This window comes from Chlamydomonas reinhardtii, chromosome 10 (assembly GCF_000002595.2).
Source record: "Chlamydomonas reinhardtii strain CC-503 cw92 mt+ chromosome 10, whole genome shotgun sequence".
Taxonomy (NCBI): Eukaryota; Viridiplantae; Chlorophyta; class Chlorophyceae; order Chlamydomonadales; family Chlamydomonadaceae; genus Chlamydomonas; species Chlamydomonas reinhardtii.
The window spans coordinates 6,132,969-6,151,011 of record NC_057013.1 but is presented as its reverse complement, the minus strand read 5'-3'; the positions used below and the strand labels follow the sequence as shown (position 1 = coordinate 6,151,011).

General features: G+C 63.6%; 2 protein-coding genes across 4 annotated transcripts; one reads left to right on the top strand and one right to left on the bottom strand.

Moving 5' to 3' along the window:
* Window positions 1-24: 24 nt before the first annotated feature.
* CHLRE_10g463900v5 (uncharacterized protein) lies at window positions 25-12,806 on the bottom strand. Of its 3 annotated transcripts, XM_043067207.1 has the most exons (16): window positions 12,549-12,806; window positions 12,096-12,168; window positions 11,770-11,854; window positions 10,538-11,391; window positions 10,234-10,333; window positions 5,391-5,488; window positions 5,199-5,247; window positions 4,912-5,030; window positions 4,540-4,659; window positions 4,054-4,094; window positions 3,427-3,781; window positions 3,135-3,197; window positions 2,814-2,958; window positions 2,254-2,534; window positions 1,854-2,039; window positions 25-1,561 (listed from the first exon to the last, which is right to left on the bottom strand). In XM_043067207.1, the coding sequence occupies exons 1-16, from the start codon at window positions 12,698-12,700 to the stop codon at window positions 1,229-1,231; spliced, it is 3,054 nt and encodes a 1,017-aa protein (XP_042920605.1). In that variant the 5' UTR covers window positions 12,701-12,806; the 3' UTR covers window positions 25-1,228. The 3 variants fall into 3 exon arrangements, with proteins under 3 accessions (XP_042920605.1, XP_042920606.1, XP_042920604.1); XM_043067209.1 differs by lacking the exons at window positions 10,234-10,333; window positions 10,538-11,391; window positions 11,770-11,854; window positions 12,096-12,168; window positions 12,549-12,806 and adding an exon at window positions 5,971-6,156; XM_043067208.1 differs by lacking the exons at window positions 25-1,561; window positions 1,854-2,039; window positions 2,254-2,534; ... (6 more) ...; window positions 5,199-5,247; window positions 5,391-5,488 and adding an exon at window positions 8,275-10,060.
* Window positions 12,807-12,976: 170 nt separating this feature from the next.
* Window positions 12,977-17,926, top strand: CHLRE_10g463850v5 (uncharacterized protein). Its single transcript, XM_043067206.1, has 12 exons — window positions 12,977-13,290; window positions 13,365-13,431; window positions 13,507-13,593; window positions 13,725-13,840; window positions 13,975-14,020; window positions 14,146-14,570; window positions 14,712-14,818; window positions 15,017-15,488; window positions 15,626-16,362; window positions 16,520-16,665; window positions 16,795-16,869; window positions 17,035-17,926. The coding sequence occupies exons 1-12, from the start codon at window positions 13,100-13,102 to the stop codon at window positions 17,119-17,121; spliced, it is 2,556 nt and encodes an 851-aa protein (XP_042920603.1). The 5' UTR covers window positions 12,977-13,099; the 3' UTR covers window positions 17,122-17,926.
* The last annotated feature ends 117 nt before the right edge of the window (window positions 17,927-18,043 follow it).

Genomic DNA, 18,043 nt, shown 5'->3' with positions numbered 1-18,043 from the left:
ACGTGCGGCTACATACTGTCCCTTCTTTCTAATATCGCAACCATACGTGCGGCTGCACAGTGTCGGGACTCAGCAAGCAGCAACCGGTTCCATTGCACCAGAAAGTCCCGCAACCCGTTTCAACCCACTGTCACTGAAATGCTAAAATGCGAATGCGAGTGCAGACGGCAGCAGAGGTTGTTGTCGCTTGCAAGCAGTGAAAGCAGTCAGCAGAACACGCACTGAGAGCAGACATGTTACCTCAAATGGGCGGTACGGCACAACCCACGGGCACAACCCTCTGCAGGCAATACCGCATGGAGTCCTCGGACGTCGGCTACACACCAGCAACCCCACCCCCTGGAGGTACACGGGCCCCCTCTAGCAGGGGAAGTCACAGGGTGGTGCGCTGGCCACGCACTGCATTGGGTAGTCCTGTCTGCCACAGGACCTTGCCGTGGACCTTGCTTACCTAAAATCAAACAGCTCCACGGAACCTTTACCTACCGACCCACCTTACCCTACCCTACCTAACCTCTACCCACCCACCCACCCCAGCACACACACGCCACTGCCTTATGATAGCTTCCACGCCAGAGTCGAACTGGCCACTAAGCCACACGCATACACACATACCACCCTTAAGGCCGCCTAAGGGTGGTTGGCGGATAGATGCAGACGTGGCATACCGTAATAAGTAAGGGCAGGGCGGCATAGCGTAGCCAGTTGCAAGGCTGACGACCGGCCGTGACAGGTTGCAATGTGGCAAAGCTGGGCCGGCTGGGCGACTCGGCGTGCTTTCAAAAACGCAACACGCACAAGCGAACATGACGTTGTAGAGCCTTGCTTGCGAACACGTACGGTCGCTGGATACAGCAACAATCAACACACATCAATTGCAGCCTCGGCCCTGAGGGCCAGCCGCCAAACGAACAGTGGCCCCAGGGCCGCATGATCAAGCAAGGCTCAGTTCTCGCGCGCGGTCTCTGTCAGTGCTCTCTGGGGGCGCAAGATCAGCCCAGACTGCCCAGCAGGCCTTCCTGGCACCAGCGGCAACCGGCTAACCAGTCGCCGCCTCCAGCATACCATAACCACACCGCACTTTGCCCACCTCCCCGGTGCACACACCTCGCGATAATCGCGTTGTGCCAGCTGTGTCCCTTGAACATAAACTCAAATTGGGCAGTTCATTCTCTCAATGGTCATCGTAAACCCTCCCTAGTAACATCATCAATAATAACATCACGCCTTACTTTGCAAAGTCAGAGAACGCCAAACAGCTCGAGCGCAGCACCGTCGCCGTCGTCAGCGTTGCCGGAGACACCGCCGCCGCCGCCGCCCTCGCCGCCGCCACCAGCGGCGCCGCCGCAGTCAGCTCTGCATCCAGGCCCGCCGCCTCCGCCTCTGCGGCGGCCGCCGCCGCCTTGTCGCCGCGTGCCACCGCTGCGTCCGCATCCGCCCGGGCCGCGTCTCTCCGTGTTGCGAACTGGTCCATCTGCTGCTGCGCGGGCGGCAGGGCCATGTGCAGGCCCCGCACAGACCAGGGGTTGTCAGGATACTGGGACAGGTCCCCCAGGTAGGCCTGAGGGGGAAGGGACGGAGGGAGCGAGCGTGTGTTGGAGAGCCCAAGTAAGGGAGTGAGCGTGCGCCTGTATGTGTTGGAACCAAAACGATACGTTTATGTGTCTGCATGTGTCTGAATCGCGTGCTCCTGTCCACGCCATGCCCCGACACTCCCTCACAACCTCAGCCCCAAGCCAGCATTGGAGCTGATTGGAGTCAGGCATACAACCCCATTGGAGTCAGGCATACAACCCCAACCCTATCCTTCCTAATCCCATCCTCCCGAACCCATTCTCCCCCCACCCATCCACCTGCAGGGCCTCCCTCAGCCTCCCTGCCCGCAGCAGCACCCAGCCCAGACACTGCCGCGCCGGCTGTGGCCCCAGCCGGGGCGGCTCGTAGTAGCCCCCACTGCCCTCCACCACCGCCGCCTGACCCAGAGCCTCGGCGGCGGCCGCCAGGTTGCCTGACAACACCGCCAGCCGCGCCTCAGCCATCTGCATGTTAGCAACGTGTGTGTTAAGGGCAACAAATGGTGTGCGTGAGTGCATGTGATTTTGTTTGCAGATGTACTCGACCTGCCTCCCGCTCAGCTCCCAATGCATTCACGTCTCCGCCCCCCTGCCCCATAGACAGCTACCCCCACCTCTGCCCCCATGTCCACGCCACCTAACGGCTCAATCCCCCCTCGCCCAGCCCCGCCCATCTCACCCTGCCCAGCACGTTAGCCAGCAGCCTCCAGCCCGGCACCACAATGCCCAGCCCCTGCCCCGGCGGGTACGGCACGTCGTACGGCACGAGACTGTTGGCGGCACGCAGAGCCGCCCACTCCGCCGCCAGAGCCCGCCGCCGGCCCGCCAGCAGCTCTGCCGCGCTACTGCCGCCGTCACTACTGCTACTGCCACTGCCAAGGCTGCTACTGCCTGTTGCGGCCTGTTGTTTCTGGCGGTAGTCCTGCTCGTCCTGCACTGTGGCCGCCTCAGCCGCCATGTCTAGCCATCGGAAGCGCGGGGCGGAGGCAGGGGCGGGGCGTTGGGGCAGGGGCGGGGGTAGGGATACGGTACATGATTCTAGCATACCCGAATGAAGCCGAAGAAAGAGGTATAGACACGTCAGGAGATCGGAGAAGGGTGAATCACAACACACGTGAGCGGCCTTGAGAGGCCGGCAACAACCCTATCAACCCATTGGCGTTTTATACACAATGACAGGCTGTGTGCACAAGGGGACAGGTCCGGTGTGCAGCGAGTGCAGTACGGTACGGCGCCCACCCGTGGCTGACTTATAGCCGGCCGCCGCGGCCGCCGCCAGCTGTGCCGCCGTCATGGGTTTAGGGGACGCGCCAGTGCCAGCACTGGTGCCCACCCCACCCGCGGTGCTGTTTGCCGCCGCCTGCTGCGCCTCCGTGGCCGCAACCTGCAGCGCATAAACTGCATCATCGTAACCAGGCACGATGTTTTCTTGTGAAGCTAGCTATAATCCCTCGTGGCGCACTGCTCGCTTGCTTGATTGCTGTTGTAGGCAGTGACCCTCTCTACCATACATCCTTGATGCACGCCCGGTTGCTCGCCTGCACCCGCTGCCCCACGCACCTCTGCCGCCAGCGCCATGACGCGGGAGAAGTGCCACAGCACGCGGGCGTACTCCACTCCGTCCTGGGCGTGCGGGGGATGAGTGGCGGGGGTGAATGGGGGGATGTGATGAAGACCGGGCTTGACAGGACGTGTCAGGACAGGGTTGTGATCAGTGTGTGTGCCGATGTGTATATGTGTTTGATTAACAAAACGAGGCCCGCCCCGACACGATGTGTGTGCGTGGAGCGCCGTATGTGCAAGCGCAGTGCTGCACATGCACGCACGCGCCCATGCATGCACGTGATCGCACCGGTGTGAAGTCCGTGCCCCGCAGCGGCCCCCGCCCCGCCGCCGCCGCAACCGCCGCCCTCAGCTCGGGGTCCAGCCGGGGGTCCGCCGCCACGTCCGCCGCCACCGCCGCGGCTGTAGCATCTATGCCGCTGCCGCCGCCGCCACCGCCACCGCTGCTAGTACTACTATTATTGCCGCCCTCGCCGGCGGCTTCGGTGGCGTTGCCCGCTCCCAGTCCTGTCAGAGGCGGCTGGAACACGAAGGCCGGCGGCGGCTCTGCTGCCAGCACCTGTCGCCACTGGGCGAAGCGCACCCACACCAGCAGGGGTGCGCCCCACTGGCCGCCCACGCTGGCGGGCGCGTCCCGAATGAACCTGGAGCCAGCGAGGGAGAGGGGGAGGAGAGAGGGGAACGAAGGCTGCTCAAGGGGGTGAGGAGGGAAAGGCTGCTTGCTCGGGTCAAGACCAAGATACACCGCCCCACCCCACCCATCGCCAACACCCCCGCCCCCGCCCATTCACCAACCCACCCACCCCCCTGTTGCCTCTGCCTCCGCTTCGCTAGCTCAATGAAATTGGTTTTAGTTGGGCGGGTATTTACACACACATCCTCCGCTCCGCCGCCGCCCCCTCCACTGCCGCCCCACCTGGGCAGGTCTCTGAGTACCCGGCTGTAGGTGTCCGCCACCTGCAGCCGGCGGGGGGGGGGGGGGGGGTTAACTGTGAACCAAACCCGTAAGGAAACAGTCGGGGGGGCGGTACAGGGCGCCGTGAGCGGCGTGAGGCCGTTCCCGCGGGTTACTAAGCCTGACTGGTAAGGATTCCGCACCGTTTGGGCGGGCCTGCTTTCCTCGTTCTTTGTATAACACCAGCATCCACTCTTACCCCCCCACGCATCCACCCACCCACCCACCCAAACACCCACCCACCCACCCACCCACCCACCCACCCACTTACGCACCCGCCCGCCCGCCCGCCCGTCCGCCCGCCCGCCCGCCCGCCCGCCCGCCCACCCACCCGCCCGCCCACCCACCCACCCACCCACCCACCCACCCACCCACCCACCCACCCACCCACCCACCCACCCACCCACCCACCCACCCACCCACCCACCCACCCACCCACCCACCCACCTGCAGGTCTGCCGCCATGGACGCCGCGAACACGCCCATGGCTGCGTCGTGGTCGGGGTACATGGAGGGCAGGCAGGCGGCGGAGGCGGCGGCGGAGGCGGCCAGGCTGGCCACGTTGGCCTGGGGAGCACGAGGAGGCACAGGAGGAGGTGGGGGTGGGAGAGCCGGTGCGGAGGTGTGCTGATTAAAGGGGTGATTGGTGGACAGGTGGTCGGGTTGGGCAGCCAGGGCAGCAGCGGGCTTGGCCTCTCGGCGCCGTCTCGTGTGCGCCACTTTGCATCGACACGCACTGCGCTGCCCTGACAGTAAGGCGTGCCACCCATCTACCCTGAGTACCCAGCCACATCGCAACCACATCACGACCACCCACACCTGCACTGCGTCCGCCCAGCGCCCCACCCGCACATAGGTGTGCGAGGGCATGTGGGTCAGGTGGTCGAAGGCGCGCAGGCGCAGACCCCACAGCGCGTCGGCAGACTCCTCCGCCACGCCTGGGAATAGGTGTGGTCAAATCGGGAGCGAGGGGCGCGGCAACATGGGTGCAGGGGCGGAGAAAGGGATGCGTACGGAAGGACGGGGCCCACACATGCTTCCCGCCCCAGTTTCCCAGATTTCGCCCTCGCCCCGCCCTCGCCACCCGCTCCCACCATACCGCGCACCTGCATGCTTGTCGCCGCGGCCTGCCGGCAGCCCCTCAGTCACGTGAATCTGGGCAGCGGCGACAACACAGGGGAGCATGAAGAGCTTTGAGACAGAGGTAGGGCGCTGGGGCGGGCATCAAAATTCGCAAGGCCAAGCAATGTGATCTAGTCTGACACCCCGCAGCTCCCTGTTACTGCTCCCTGCCGTACATGTAGGTGTGCGGCCAGCGGGTGGGGGCTGGCCCCGCTGCGCGCCTGCGCCTCGTCCAGAAGCTGCAGGACCAGCGGCGTCACCTCGCGGGGGGCGGCTGCACAGCACGTTGCCAACAGAGGGGGGGGCTGATCGCTCTTTGTGCGTCAAGGCCCGTCGCATACGACATGTAATAGGCACATCTGCAGCAGCACAGGCCTAGCCCACAAAAGATGCACAGTACACGCCTAGCCCACAAAAAACGCAAAAGTTTCCCGGAATTTCCGGATAGTTCAGGCCCCATTCAGGGCTACTATCGGGACGCTGTTTCAGCGTGCGAAATGCCAGGATCGAACTAGCGACCTTTAGATCTTCAGTCTAACGCTCTCCCAACTGAGCTAATTCCGCTCTCTCGCAGCCTGCCGACTAACCGCCACAAGGCAACGATCAACCGTCACACTTGAACGGCTAGTCGGTGGACAGCTGGTGCCAAAGGGGCAATTCATCGGGCACAGCCGCCGACCTCGCGTAGAGGTCAGAGCGTGGGGACCCCCTTGAACGAGGTGAAGGTGTTTCCAGCCACCACTATCGCCGTCTCACCTCCGCATGAGCTAATTCCGCGCATGACACACTTTTCATTTATCGGGTACACCGCCGTGGTCGGTCCCTCAACGGACACGACCGTTTCCGCCGCGGACGCGACGGGTCCCCGCAGTTCCCCGCCAGCCGGACGCGACGTTTTGTTGGTTGACGCGACGTTTTGTTGGTTGACGCGACGTTTCGGGTGCCCGTTGCACTCGCCCATTGTATATATATTAAACATGACATTTGAATAGGCTTTATTTTACACTCGACACATTCATACTTGCACATTCCCACATATACAATTTTCACCATGGACCGCGACTTCAACCCGCTGCAGCCCTTCAAGCTTCCCCGATTTTGCTACGAGCTCACAGCCCGGCGCCGCGCTGTGGACGAGTTCCTGTGGCAGCACGCCGGCAACCTGATCAGGGCTTTCGCCTGTGTCGCCCGCCGCCAAGCTAAATCCGCCCTCGCAGCCAACCGACTAACCGTCACGGTTGAACGGCTAGTCGGCGGGCTGCTGGGTGACGGGGCAATTCATCGGGCACAGCCGCAGACCTCGCGTAGAGGTCAGAGCGCGTGCCCCCCCCCCCCCTATTACGAGGTGAAGACACGCTTGCCCATGGTATCGAGCCCTCGCAACATCGGCCCCTACAGATCACGACCACGGTCTGTGCAGGGGTCGGACCCGCCCACCAGTTGGCTCGCCCCCCAAAGGGGGGCGACAGCCATAGTCCTCGGCAAGAACCTTACATTAGGGTTCTGTCCAGTTTTGCGCTTTTTGGTAGAACATGGACAAGAATAGAGGCTGTAACAGAGTATTAGCCAAGTGCAAAAACCCTTGAAGGCATGCGACACAGAAAAACTAGTATGTAAAGTGCACCGTCCAGGCCACGAGGCCGCCGCCGCTCAGAGAGCCGCTCAAAGAGCCATAAAGTCAAGCTGAAAGCAGAAAGCCACAAAGCGTAATCCTCAACCTGTGTTAATCCTTGCCCTGCCCGTGCCGTGTCCCCTCCTGTCTCTCCTGCCTCCAGTCGCCTCCTGTCTCCCCCTGACTCCAGGGGCACCCCTGCCTGACTCCTGTCGTTCCTGTCTCCTGTCACCTGGTGCTGCACATCCTCTCCTGCCATAACTCGTTGCACCTGCATGCCGCGCGTTTCAATCCCAAACTATGCAGTGCCTGACTTCGCAGCCCCACAAAGGGCGAGCCATCGCGCTGCGAAGCTGGGAGGTTTTAACTGGCGTCTCCCTATCGAGACAGACCATGGGAGTGTGTGATGGGACAGGGCCCTCACAGGAGCCGGCAAAATGCGCAAATTATGGGATGATCCAGAGGCGGTTATTAGGCTGAGATGGGATGCGGGAAACTTGCGCGGCCGAAGGCCGCGCTAATTCGCGATATTCAGTAGAGTACACGGCGAGCATGTGTATCTCTTCCCTCGCCCCCTGACCTCCCATCCCACGCTCGCGGAAATAGTGAGGCGCACCATCAGGGCAGGCGCTATATAGCCACTGGGGCAACGCATAAATACTTTAATGTTTATGCACCGTGCAGGCAGTGGAGGGGGTGGGCCCCAGAGAGGCGTGCTGAACTTGCTGCCTTATCCCCCACCACCATTCCCATAGTCGCGAATTGTCCCATCCCATGACCCCCCCCGGAGCCATCTCCTCACCCCTGGAACCGTGCGCCGGTTACTGCACGCACGTATTTGGTTCTTTCCACACGAGCGGTCGCAACCTGTGCCTACGGGCGGGCCGGCCGGCTTCGCCACTGCTTTTGTCACCGGCCTGGCTCGCAGTTGTGCAGGCGGGAGTTGCTCGTGTGACTGTTTCCAGCCGCCACAATCGCCGTCTCACCTCCGCAATGATTAACCTTCATTTTTGCAGCTTTGCACGTGATTGTGAAATAATGCCCCGCGGTGTGTGCACTGAGGCCAACTCAAGTCGGCCGCGCCCACGAGGGCAGGGTATGTTGTCAATCCACAGTGTGCATCGCGACTCCGTGAGCCCTGTGCTCCCCCGTGTATGTAGATGTGTGTACATCGCGTAAGCCTTATGGGGGAACTATGTTAAGGTACTTGAGGCGCTGCTTTTATCCGTTGCTTGGGATGTCGTTGACATGTCGACACTTCGATGCACGAACACGCCAACTCCAATGTATCACCTGACTGCACCATGTGCACGTTCTGCGCGCAGGATGTGACTGAAAGTCCAAGCGAGCTTGCCTGTTGGGGCTGCTGCATTTTGCCTAGACTAACACAGGAACTCAACGTACACAGATGTCGGGATGTTGGGATGCGCACGAGTCAGCGTTTTGGGCCGTTCTCGCGCTTTCTGATACTCAGGAAACATGGTCTTCATATGACGAGGCCATTAAACGCGGCAGGTAGCTACAACCAGTGTGAAAGCGTGTGCTGCTGTCAAACATCCCAGCAGACAGCCCGGCTCAGCCGGGGGTTGTCCCAACAAGCTCCTGGCACAGCAAAATTGCTTACGTACTACCAGTTAAACCCGGTAAGTAACACATTCTACATCGCGTTAGCACGCATTAGCACGCATTACGTAGTATGACCTGCTACGCACGGGACTACGCCAACCTGCACCTTGCCCTGTCCCGTTGCACGTACTGCTGCGGTTCCCTGTTCAGGCTGACCCGCTTGCCGTGCCCCTTGCTAACCCCTCGCGAAACCGCAACATGATAATACAACTCCCTAACGATTATGGCTGCATGATGTCAGTGAACAGCAATCAACACCCCCAGGGTAGGGGTGCAAGGCACGGGTGCAAGGCCATGGGGATGTTCAGCTCAGAATCTTACCCCCATGCTCAACCTTGTCGAGCTTCAGGAGGGCATTACGCATGCACTTTTAGTTCTGTCAGGGGTGGTCTGATGAGGAAGTTCTGGGCCGCCAACGTTGGGGGGTCACTGGGTCAGTTGTCCCCCTGGGGGTCCGCCGGGTTTCGGGAGCCCATCCTGGCGGATTTCGGGAAGCGCCCCACAAGCCGAACTAGGGGCCAAACACAACACTACGAGGCTCACGCGTGAATGTTATGCCGTAATAAGCACAAAGCGTGGGGGGAAAAATTGCGCGTCCTGGCATGGGCATGTCGGCACATGTCCCCACATTCGGCATATGCGCACTGACACGGCTGGGCTCTCAAGCGCTGGTGCGCATGAATTTACATCTTACAAGGCTGCCGATGGATTTCACGGATAGGATCCCGCATGTGACGAAAGTCTCAGAACAGGACCACCGATGGCACAGCGTGATAGATAGCGCTCATCAAGAGGAGTCAATTGGCACCCCTTTGGTTTATTTGGAGGGGTTTTTACTCCTCAACAACAAGGTTTTGTCCGTGCGTGGGGGAGTCGGTCGTCCCCTCAAGCCTCAAGGGGGTTCCCGGGGAATTTCAGGGCATGGCGTCTGGTACTTTGTTTCCTACCCCCCTCCCTGGCAAGGACACCGACGTGTTCCTCGGGGCTGGCTCCAGGTCGCTGCGGCATGTCCGGTCTGAATACGTGGTCGGAGTTGGGGCTGTTGAGGCTGTTGAGGCTGTTGGGGCTGTTGGGGCTGTTGGCTCGGGCCCGTCATTGCCTTCCCCTTTTCCCGGTGCTTCACCTCGCATGCCATCAGATCTAACATTGCAACCCCTCCCCAGCCTCCAGGGAATATGCATGCGACATGACAAGGAGGGACGTGTGATCTGCAGCCTCCTTAGGCCGAAGATAAGCTGACAAGCAGCCCGACCCTCTGGAGGTTCACGAGCTCCCTGGAGCAGAAGTGGCGGGCGCGGGCCTTGCGACCTCTAGATGACATGCCCCTTCAGTCTAGCGCTCTCCCAACTGAGCTAAATCCGCTCGGTGACGAAGGGGCAATTCATCGGGCACAGCCGCAGACCTCGCGTAGAGGTCAGAGCGCATGCCCCCCCTTTAACGAGGTGAAGACACGCTTGCCCATGGTATCCAGCCCTCGCAACATCATCTCCTCACCCCTGGAACCGTGCGCCGGTGACTGCACGCACGTATTTGGTTCTTTCCACACGAGCGGTCGCAACCTGTGCCTACGGGCGGGCCGGCCGGCTTGGCCACTGCCATATCACCGGCCTGGCTTGCAGTTGTGCAGGCGCGAGATGCTTCCCTGCCTTGAGCGCTGCTGCCAAGCTGACGGACTACGCATGCGGCGACGGAATCCCATCTCAACATCCCACGCCGTGCACCCCCGCCCCGACCACCTACTGACCCGCCCCGACCACCAACCGACCGACTGCCCCACGCACCGGTGACGGGGTCAAAGAAGTTCCAGGGGCTCAGGTTGGCGGCCGCCTCCGCCGCTAGCGCCGCCGCGTCAGCATCCTCCAGCCAGCAGCCGGCAATGTCCTGCAAGACATACACACACACCGGCAAGACCGCATCGCGTGTCGCCGAGCAGGCCTACCCCAAACTCAGTCCATACGTCACTCTTCACCGTACACGAGTACTCCCTCTCCCCGCCACCCTTGCCCAGTCTCTACGCAGTCCTTCCCCAGCCCCTCCCGAGCCCCTGCCCAGTCCGCCCCCTCCCCCCTGTGGCCCCTCACCCACCGCCATATCCTGTGCGAAGCGGCGCTCCACCGCCGCCCACGCCGGCCCCCAGGTGGCGCCGCCCGGCTCACTGACTCGGTCCACCATGGCCGCGACGTAGTGCCGCTCCAGGGCCAGCAGCTCAGCGCCGGAGCCGGCGGCGGCGCCGTAGGGGTTGCCAAAGGGGAAATGCGCCGCGTCCGGGTGGTCGCCGTCGCCTCCGGCATCGCCGCCCGCTTTGCCACCCGCTTTGCCGCCCGCTTTGCCGCCCGCTGTAGCGCCGCCCGCTGTGACACCTCCCGCTGTTGCGCCTCCCGCTTTGCCGCCCCCAACGGCTGCTGCTGACGGTGACGGTGCGGAGGCTGTGGACGAAGCAGGCTGGGACTTGGCGGGAGTCCCTGCACTTTGGGCCCGGGCCGGGGCCGGGGCCGGGGCGGGGGCCGTTGCATTGTGGCCGGATACGAGCCAGGGCTTGAGCAGCCGCCGTGCCGGCAGCCCCAGCGGCCCTGGCTGCTGCAGTCCCTGGCCCTGCCACTTCCCCTGCCCATCCACAGCCTGCAGTAGCCTGCTGCCCGTCAGCTCGAGCGCCCGCCTCCCCGTGCCCGCGCCCTTGCTGCCGTCCGCTGCCCCCTGCTGCTCGCCGTCGTAGGAGGGCGGGCAGTGCGTCAGCCGCGCCATAAGCCGTAGCTGGCCCGCCGCCCGCGGCCCGCCGCCCTTGCTGCTGCTGCCGGATGGCGGCAGCAGCCCAACCAGCTGTGCAGCGGTGGTGGCGGCGCGGCGGGCTGCCAGCAGGTCTTTGAGGCGGTAGCGCGGAAGGATGGCGTCCATGGCCACGGGCAGCGCGGGCGGCACCGCGGGCTTGTTTTGGAAGGGCGCTGTGAAACAGGGAGGAGACGGAGAGGTGGTTACACGCGAAGCCCAACGTACCATGTCCAATCATCATCGGCAAACCCACGGGCGTTGCTCGCGGGGTCGTGGACTGGAGTAGTGTTGAGAGGGATTGTGTGCCAGAGCCCAACGCAAGGGCCCCGATGGGAGGCGCAAGCTGGGCAGTTTGACCCCCAATGCCGCGTCAGGGTTGGGTGGCTTGTAGCTGTTGTTGGCGGCGTCCTGTCACGGTCCTTCTGTGCGGTCTGTCCCATTCCAGCTCTGCCGCTGCCGACACCCCCGCCCCCATCTGGTCTGGAGAAGACTAACCAACCCACCCCGCAACCAGCCCCCACCCCCCGCATCACGCCCCTCCCCCAACCTGCCTCTGCTGTATGCCAGCCCCCACCAGCACATGGCGCAGTAGGGGTCGTAGTACAGCGCGGCGCGGAAGGCGGCGCGGGCCTCGACCTGCGCGGTTGGACGGGAGGCCAGGGGGTTGCGTAGGGTTGCGTAGGGTTGGGTTGCGCGGGGGCAGGTGTCGTGCAGGCGTGGCGGCAAAGGAAGTACCAAAGTACGAATGCCCACTGAGTCCTGAGCCCATCCAAACCCCTCAGACCCTACCGAAGGCACCGGTCCGCTTCCGTCCTCCATACTCTGAACCCATTCCTTGGGCCCGGACATCTAAACCCCCTCCCCCTCCCCCCCATACCTGGTTGTAGTCGAATGCCAGCATCATGCCCTGATCGAACAGCGCCTGGGCCTCGGGACTGCGCGTACGGATCCTGTGTAAGGGGTTGGACGACACGGCAACTGAGTACAGACGCAGCTGGATATAGCTGTTGAGTGAGGATTAGGCGGTTAGTGAGTCAGCGGGGGGTCGGGGCACGGGGTCGGCATTTGAGGCTGGGAGCTATTAGGCAGCAGTGAGAGCGCCCTGTCGGTCCCGATGAGGCGAGGCCAGGTGGTATCCTCCATCAATACGACACTTCGTGCAAGTACTTGGTGCTAGCAAGGCGTGCTGCTCGGCGCACTCTTCCGTTCGCTGTCACACTTGCTGCGACGGCACCAGGACCCCAACGCGCCGCAAGCCATGCTCGGGGCCGGCGCCAGGACCCGCAGATAGTGCATGACATGCAGCAGCGTTAGGTACCGGTGTGCTCACTTGCGTGTGTAGTTAAAGGGCCCGTAGAGCTTCAAGCGGTCGGCGGGCGCGGGGGGTTGGCAGCCGCTGAGGGGCGCCTGCGCATGGGCGACCCTCGGAACGCTCGCGGCCGCAAGCAGCACCAGAGCCACCGCCGCGCGCCTCCACCACATCTCGCGTCGTCCCGCTATGCTTGCAGCCACGTTTCCTTTCGCAAGAATCGACTTTACCGGGACATCTGGGTAGCGCTAGGCCGTTTCGAGTTTCGACAACCCTCTCACTATTCATGCATAAAATGATTACTACAGTGATAGCTTTAATTTGCTTCCTTGCCTTATTCCCACTTTCCCAGCGTTTTCCAGGGAATGGGGATCCCGGTTCTGAATCCGAAGCCAGTCGACATGTCTCAAACCCGGCCTCACGCATACGCCAGTGACATAAGCCCTAAAGCCAATCTGTAGTATATACAAGCAGACACATCAGAGTGCTCGACAGCTGAGACCGGCAACACCCCTAACTAAAACTAGTGCCTCTTTCCGAACGCCGCTAGCTAGGCGAAGCACTGAAAAAGGATGCTGGCTGTCCAGCCAGTTTCTATTCAACACGATGAGTCGATGGCCGCTGCACGCTCAGAGTCGGCGTCCGCTCGGAAGAAGACGCGAACGCTGCTGGAGAAGGTCACCAAGGAGTACGAGCGCATATCTCGCAAGCGAATGAATGATGACGCACGCTCGGACGAGCTGACGGCGCTGGTGCTGCTGAGGTGGGCATCGGGTTCAGGGGGTGCAGTGGCATTTCTGCAACAACCCTCCAACCTGAGCTACTGGCCGCGTGCAGGTCAGTGTTGACCGACCTGGAGAAGTGCATACTGGAGCATGAGCAACCTCCGCCGGCTTTAAGCCAGGTAAGCGCGTCCACCGGCCCGGCGAATAGGAATGCGGGACTTTCGTTGACTTTTCTGGCCGCATCACCCTCACAGAAACGTGCGCTGATTAAAGTGGAGAAGGCACGTAAGGAGGTGCTGGCGGCAGTGAAGGAGTGCAGCGGCCGCGTCTCCGAGTGCCAGGTGAGCGACCGCCATACTCGCTGGCCCTGGACCGACAGTGCTGAGGCCCAGGTCCCGCCCCACCTACCGCTTTTCCGCCTCCCCGGTCCGGCCCCTGGCCTACCCAACTCCCTCCCACAACCACCCTGCAGAAGCTGCTGGACGAGGTGGAGATGTTTACTGAGCTGCGCCCGAACGAGCCCGTCACCCCCCGAAACTTCAAGGTGGAGTGGCGCCGCCCCGCGCCCCGTGAGGCCCCCCGCCGCAAGTGAGAGCTGCAAGTTGGGGTTGGAACGTGCCGCACAACGTGTACCGTCGGTGGGAGGTGTTTGGGAGTGCTCATACTCGGGGGAGAATGACTGGCGGTTACCAGGCAGCCTGACAGTACTCTTTCCGCTGCAGGGACCTGGCTCGCTCGCGCACTGGCAAGGGCCCCGGCGACTCGCTGGTAAGCGGATAGCCTCTTACCTTTGCCCGCACCCCGAGCTTTCTCCGCCTTTCCCTTCCAACCAGCCCTTGGTCCTTCCTCGAGTTCTGGAATGAGCCATCCCACCCTCACTACCAACTTCACAGGTTGCCTCAATTGTGGGCCTGGCCGCGCTGGCCGAGGACCTGGACGGCGGCGAGACGCCCACCTCAGACGCCGCCGGCCCCGCTTCCTTCGCACCCATGTCGCCGCAGCTCAGGGCCAAGCAGCTCGGCCTGCAGCAGGAGGCCGCGGGCGCGGCGGTGCTGCGTGGCAGCAAGGACGCCAAGGACCGTGTGGTGCCGCCCGACGAGGTCAGCCTGCTGGGCTCCGTGGGCACGGTGGTGGCCGTGAGCGCCGCCAAGGCCGCAGCGGTGGCATCGGGCACTGGCGCCGGCGCGGCGCCCTGCAACAGCAGCACCAGTGGCGTGCGCGGCCCGGCGCAGCAGTCAGTGGCGCGGCCGTCCGGTGAATACGGCGGGGCCGCACCACACGCGCTGCGTCACCAGCTGGATGGCGAGAACGACCTGCGGTGGGTAGCACCGATGGTGATCACAGAACGCACCTTACATGATACCTGCTGCTTTTGCTTGCACTCAACCCAACGCCACATGCGCCTGTGTCTGCATCCAAACCAAGCCGTTGGCTCCTTGCTTTCCCACCTCTGCTGCAGGCCCACGATGTCCACTGGCGTGGCGGACTCCTCCGCGACCATGTGCAATCTGGACTCGTGCGCCAGCGGCCCCAACCATCGCGGCCTCGCCAGCGCCGCAGCCGGCGGTGAGTGTTTGCACCTGTTGAGGGCCGTGCGCAATTTGGTGGGATACTAGACTTGGGTCGGGCATGTGCACGTGCTGGTTGCGGTCCAAACAAGGGCTCAATCAGCTTCTATGTCCCGCCGCACGTGCCCATCGCCCCCGCCGTTCAAAGATACCTCCCATAACTGACTACATGGCCATTGTGGCTGCGCGACGACAGGCGAGCGCAGCTACGAGGAGGGTGACGACAGCCAGGACGAGGACGAGGTCAGCAGCGCCGACAACGGCCGCTACGCCGGCTCGGCCCGAGCCTCACAGGAGCGCGTGGTGCTGCTGAGCAAGCCCATGTCGCTGCTGCACACGCCGCAGCAGCCCCTGCACCCCCACCCGCCGCACGTCCCCGGCTCCCGCTCCGCCCGCCCCTCTCCGCTCAAGTCGTCGGCTCCCGCTGGGCGTGCCGGTGTCCTGCCACTGCAGCCGCTGTCGGCCCGCTCGCAGGGCTCAGCGGCGCCGCAGCCCTTTGCGCCCGCACCGGCCGTGCATGCGCTGAACAGCAGCAGTGACATGCTGGCGGGTGTGCCGCAGCTGGCGGACGAGGCCGCGGCTGGTGCGCCGGCCCAGCAGCCGGTGCAGCGCTCGGCTCAGGCGCTGGAGATGGCACTGCGCAGCCAGGAGGCCATCCTGGGCAACAGGTGGGTTTTCAGGGTTTGGACCGCGGGGCTCAGGAGGGAGTGTGTCCGGACGCTCGCCTGGCAAGATACAGCAATCCTTGCAGCATTCAGACACTTGACAATGGCTGCCATCGTGTTTGCCGTCCGCTGCTGTGCAGGTCCTACGTGGGTAAGGAGCCGCGCAACCGCCCCGTCGGCCCCACCACTGCCACCGTGCTGCTGCAGCAGCGCTCTGCGGCCGCAGCAGCCGAACAGCAGCACCTGCAGCAGCCCTGCCCGCATATGCAGCAGCAGCAGCAGCAGGGTGCCGCGCTGCCTCCACCCCACACTTACGGCGTGCCGCTGTCCGAGGCGGAGGCCGCGCGCCTGCGGGCGGTGGTGTCGCAGCAGCTGCCGCCGGCTCCGCGCTACAGCGTGCAGCGGCACCTGCCCCAGCCGGCCCATGTGGCGGCGGCGCCCATGGTGATGCACCCTCAGCAGCAGTACGCGCAGCAGCAGCTGCATCAGGGCCCGCACCAGCCGTACCCCGTTAGCGGCGCGCCGTGCGCTGCCATGCCTGCACCGGGTGCCGCCCCGGCCGTCGCTGGCCCGCGCCCCGCATCGCTGCCAGCCGGCCCGCTGCAGGTGCAGCACTCGGGCGACGTGGTCGTCGGCGCTGCTACTGCTGCTGGCGCCGTGCCGCGCCAGTACCACCCCCACCATGCCCACTACGGCGGCTCGCAGCCGGTGTCGGGCGGGCAGTCGCTGGAAAACATTCCGCCCCCGCCGCCGGGCGGCAGCGCCGCCTTCCCGCCTCACCTGACGCACCCCTACCACCAGTACTACCACCCCTCCTACCCGGCCTCCCAGGTGGCCTGGGACTCGGTCAGCCTGGCGGAGACAGAGCCGCTGCCCGGTGAGGACACTGGCCACCTGCAGGCCGTAGCTGTGTGCCTGCATGTTGCAGAGGGAGGATGCGCCCCAGGGGCACAAGTCAAGCAAGTATTGAAGGGCTTTAAAGCTGTTGCTGAGGCCTGTTAGGCTGCTAATGAAGCCTGCGCTGTTACCCACAGGCGCGGATGGCCGCCGGAAGGGCCGCCGCAACGGCCGCCGCCGAGGCGGTGGCCTGTTCGGCTTCGTCAAGGGTGTGGTGGGCTTTGTGGGCGTGTCGGTACTGAGCGGCGCTGCCATGGTGCTGGGCGCGGCGGCCGTCAACACCGTGAGTATAGGAGCGGTTGGAGCAACGCCCTGCAAGGGCCTGCGCTTCTGGAGACGTGTTTGGTGGTTGTTGCTTGTCTTCATGGTCTGCTTCCAATGACCATTATCATGGGTGACCTGTCTGCCGCAGAGCCTTGACGAGCAGGACGCGGCGAACGCACCGCGGCCCCGCCCTGCCGGCACCAATGTCCGCCGTGGACAGCGGGTGAGCGATGCGTATCAATGTCAAGGGGGCCATCTAAACATGAAACCTCGTCAGCTGTCTCGCCTGCAGGCACCTGCAGCTGTCTCGCCTCCCCTGAATGTCACTTGACCCTGGGTGCTTACGCATCGACGCCTGACCTGCTTCTACGTCGACACGTGCCCGCAGATTGCCCGTGGCCCCGACGACCTGGTCCCGCAGCGCACGCTGCTGCAGCTCCGCAGCCCCGACCTACTGGCCATGAGCCGCGGCTGAGCCCCGGCGGCAGCAGTAGCTGAGGGTCCTGGAGGCTGGTTGCGCTGGTGTGGTGCAGGGAGGTGCGAAGGGCTGCTGGACGGATCACGATGTCCAGGGACAGGCCCCACGCCACAGACATGGGGCCGGCCCACATGAGAGAGAACGTTTGTCAGTCATCAACGGTTGGATTTGGTAGCAACCTAATTAGCAGTGGCTTCGAGACATATGAGAGAAGAGCTGGTGACATCACCGTGTTTCATGTACATAGTGGCCGTGGTGGTAGCGTGGTTGTGTCCAGGCCTTGCGTTCGCCGCACGCCTACTGGTGAGCTCTACGTGAAGCGCATAGCATTGCTTGAATTTGGCTCTGTATCATTGATGTGAGGGCACTTTATTCGAGGTGTATCGTCGGTAGGCGCGTGCAAGTTGACGGGCTGGGTGAATCACAAGCCCCGTGCGCGTGAGTGCCGGTCAGAGGCCGAGCTGGTGCCAACAGGCCACAGCTAGCCGGTTGGCGCAGCTACCGGCTGGGGCTGGCTGCAGCGCGGGGGCCTCCCAGGCTGCGGGTCCAAGGCGCAGGTGTGGGGCGGGGCGGGTCAGAGCGCTGCTCGGGTGGGGCATACGGCAGCTGGCAGGGGCGTGGCTCCATCAGCGCCACCCCATCTCGGTGCGCGTGTGTCGCTGTCCGCAGGCTGCGGGTGATGCGCAGGCTGTCTTGTTTGCATGTGAAGTCTGGGCAGATTCACTGAAGCTTACAGTAGCGGTGAGCGAGGGATGGAGACTTAATTTACAAGTAATGGGTTACGGTGTAATGCGGTCCGAGGTGCACGCACTCGCCCACCGACCGCTGCGAGGGGGCCGCTGACGCAGCCGGCCCGAGGGCGGGAACAAACCTGCGACCTAGCGCCTGACACCTGCAGCTGTGCACATCGCCCAGCCAC

Coding starts and splice junctions, on each gene's coding strand:
- CHLRE_10g463850v5 (XM_043067206.1), top strand. CDS start 13,100: ATGCTGGCTGTCCAGCCAGTTTCTATTCAACACGATGAGTCGATGGCC. Junction 13,594..13,724: donor GCCGCGTCTCCGAGTGCCAG/GTGAGCGACCGC, acceptor ACCACCCTGCAG/AAGCTGCTGGACGAGGTGGA. Junction 16,870..17,034: donor ATGTCCGCCGTGGACAGCGG/GTGAGCGATGCG, acceptor ACGTGCCCGCAG/ATTGCCCGTGGCCCCGACGA.
- CHLRE_10g463900v5 (XM_043067207.1), bottom strand. CDS start 12,700: ATGTGGTGGAGGCGCGCGGCGGTGGCTCTGGTGCTGCTTGCGGCCGCG. Junction 5,248..5,390: donor CGCTGGCCGCACACCTACAT/GTACGGCAGGGA, acceptor GCCGCTGCCCAG/ATTCACGTGACTGAGGGGCT. Junction 2,959..3,134: donor TCATGGCGCTGGCGGCAGAG/GTGCGTGGGGCA, acceptor TATGCGCTGCAG/GTTGCGGCCACGGAGGCGCA.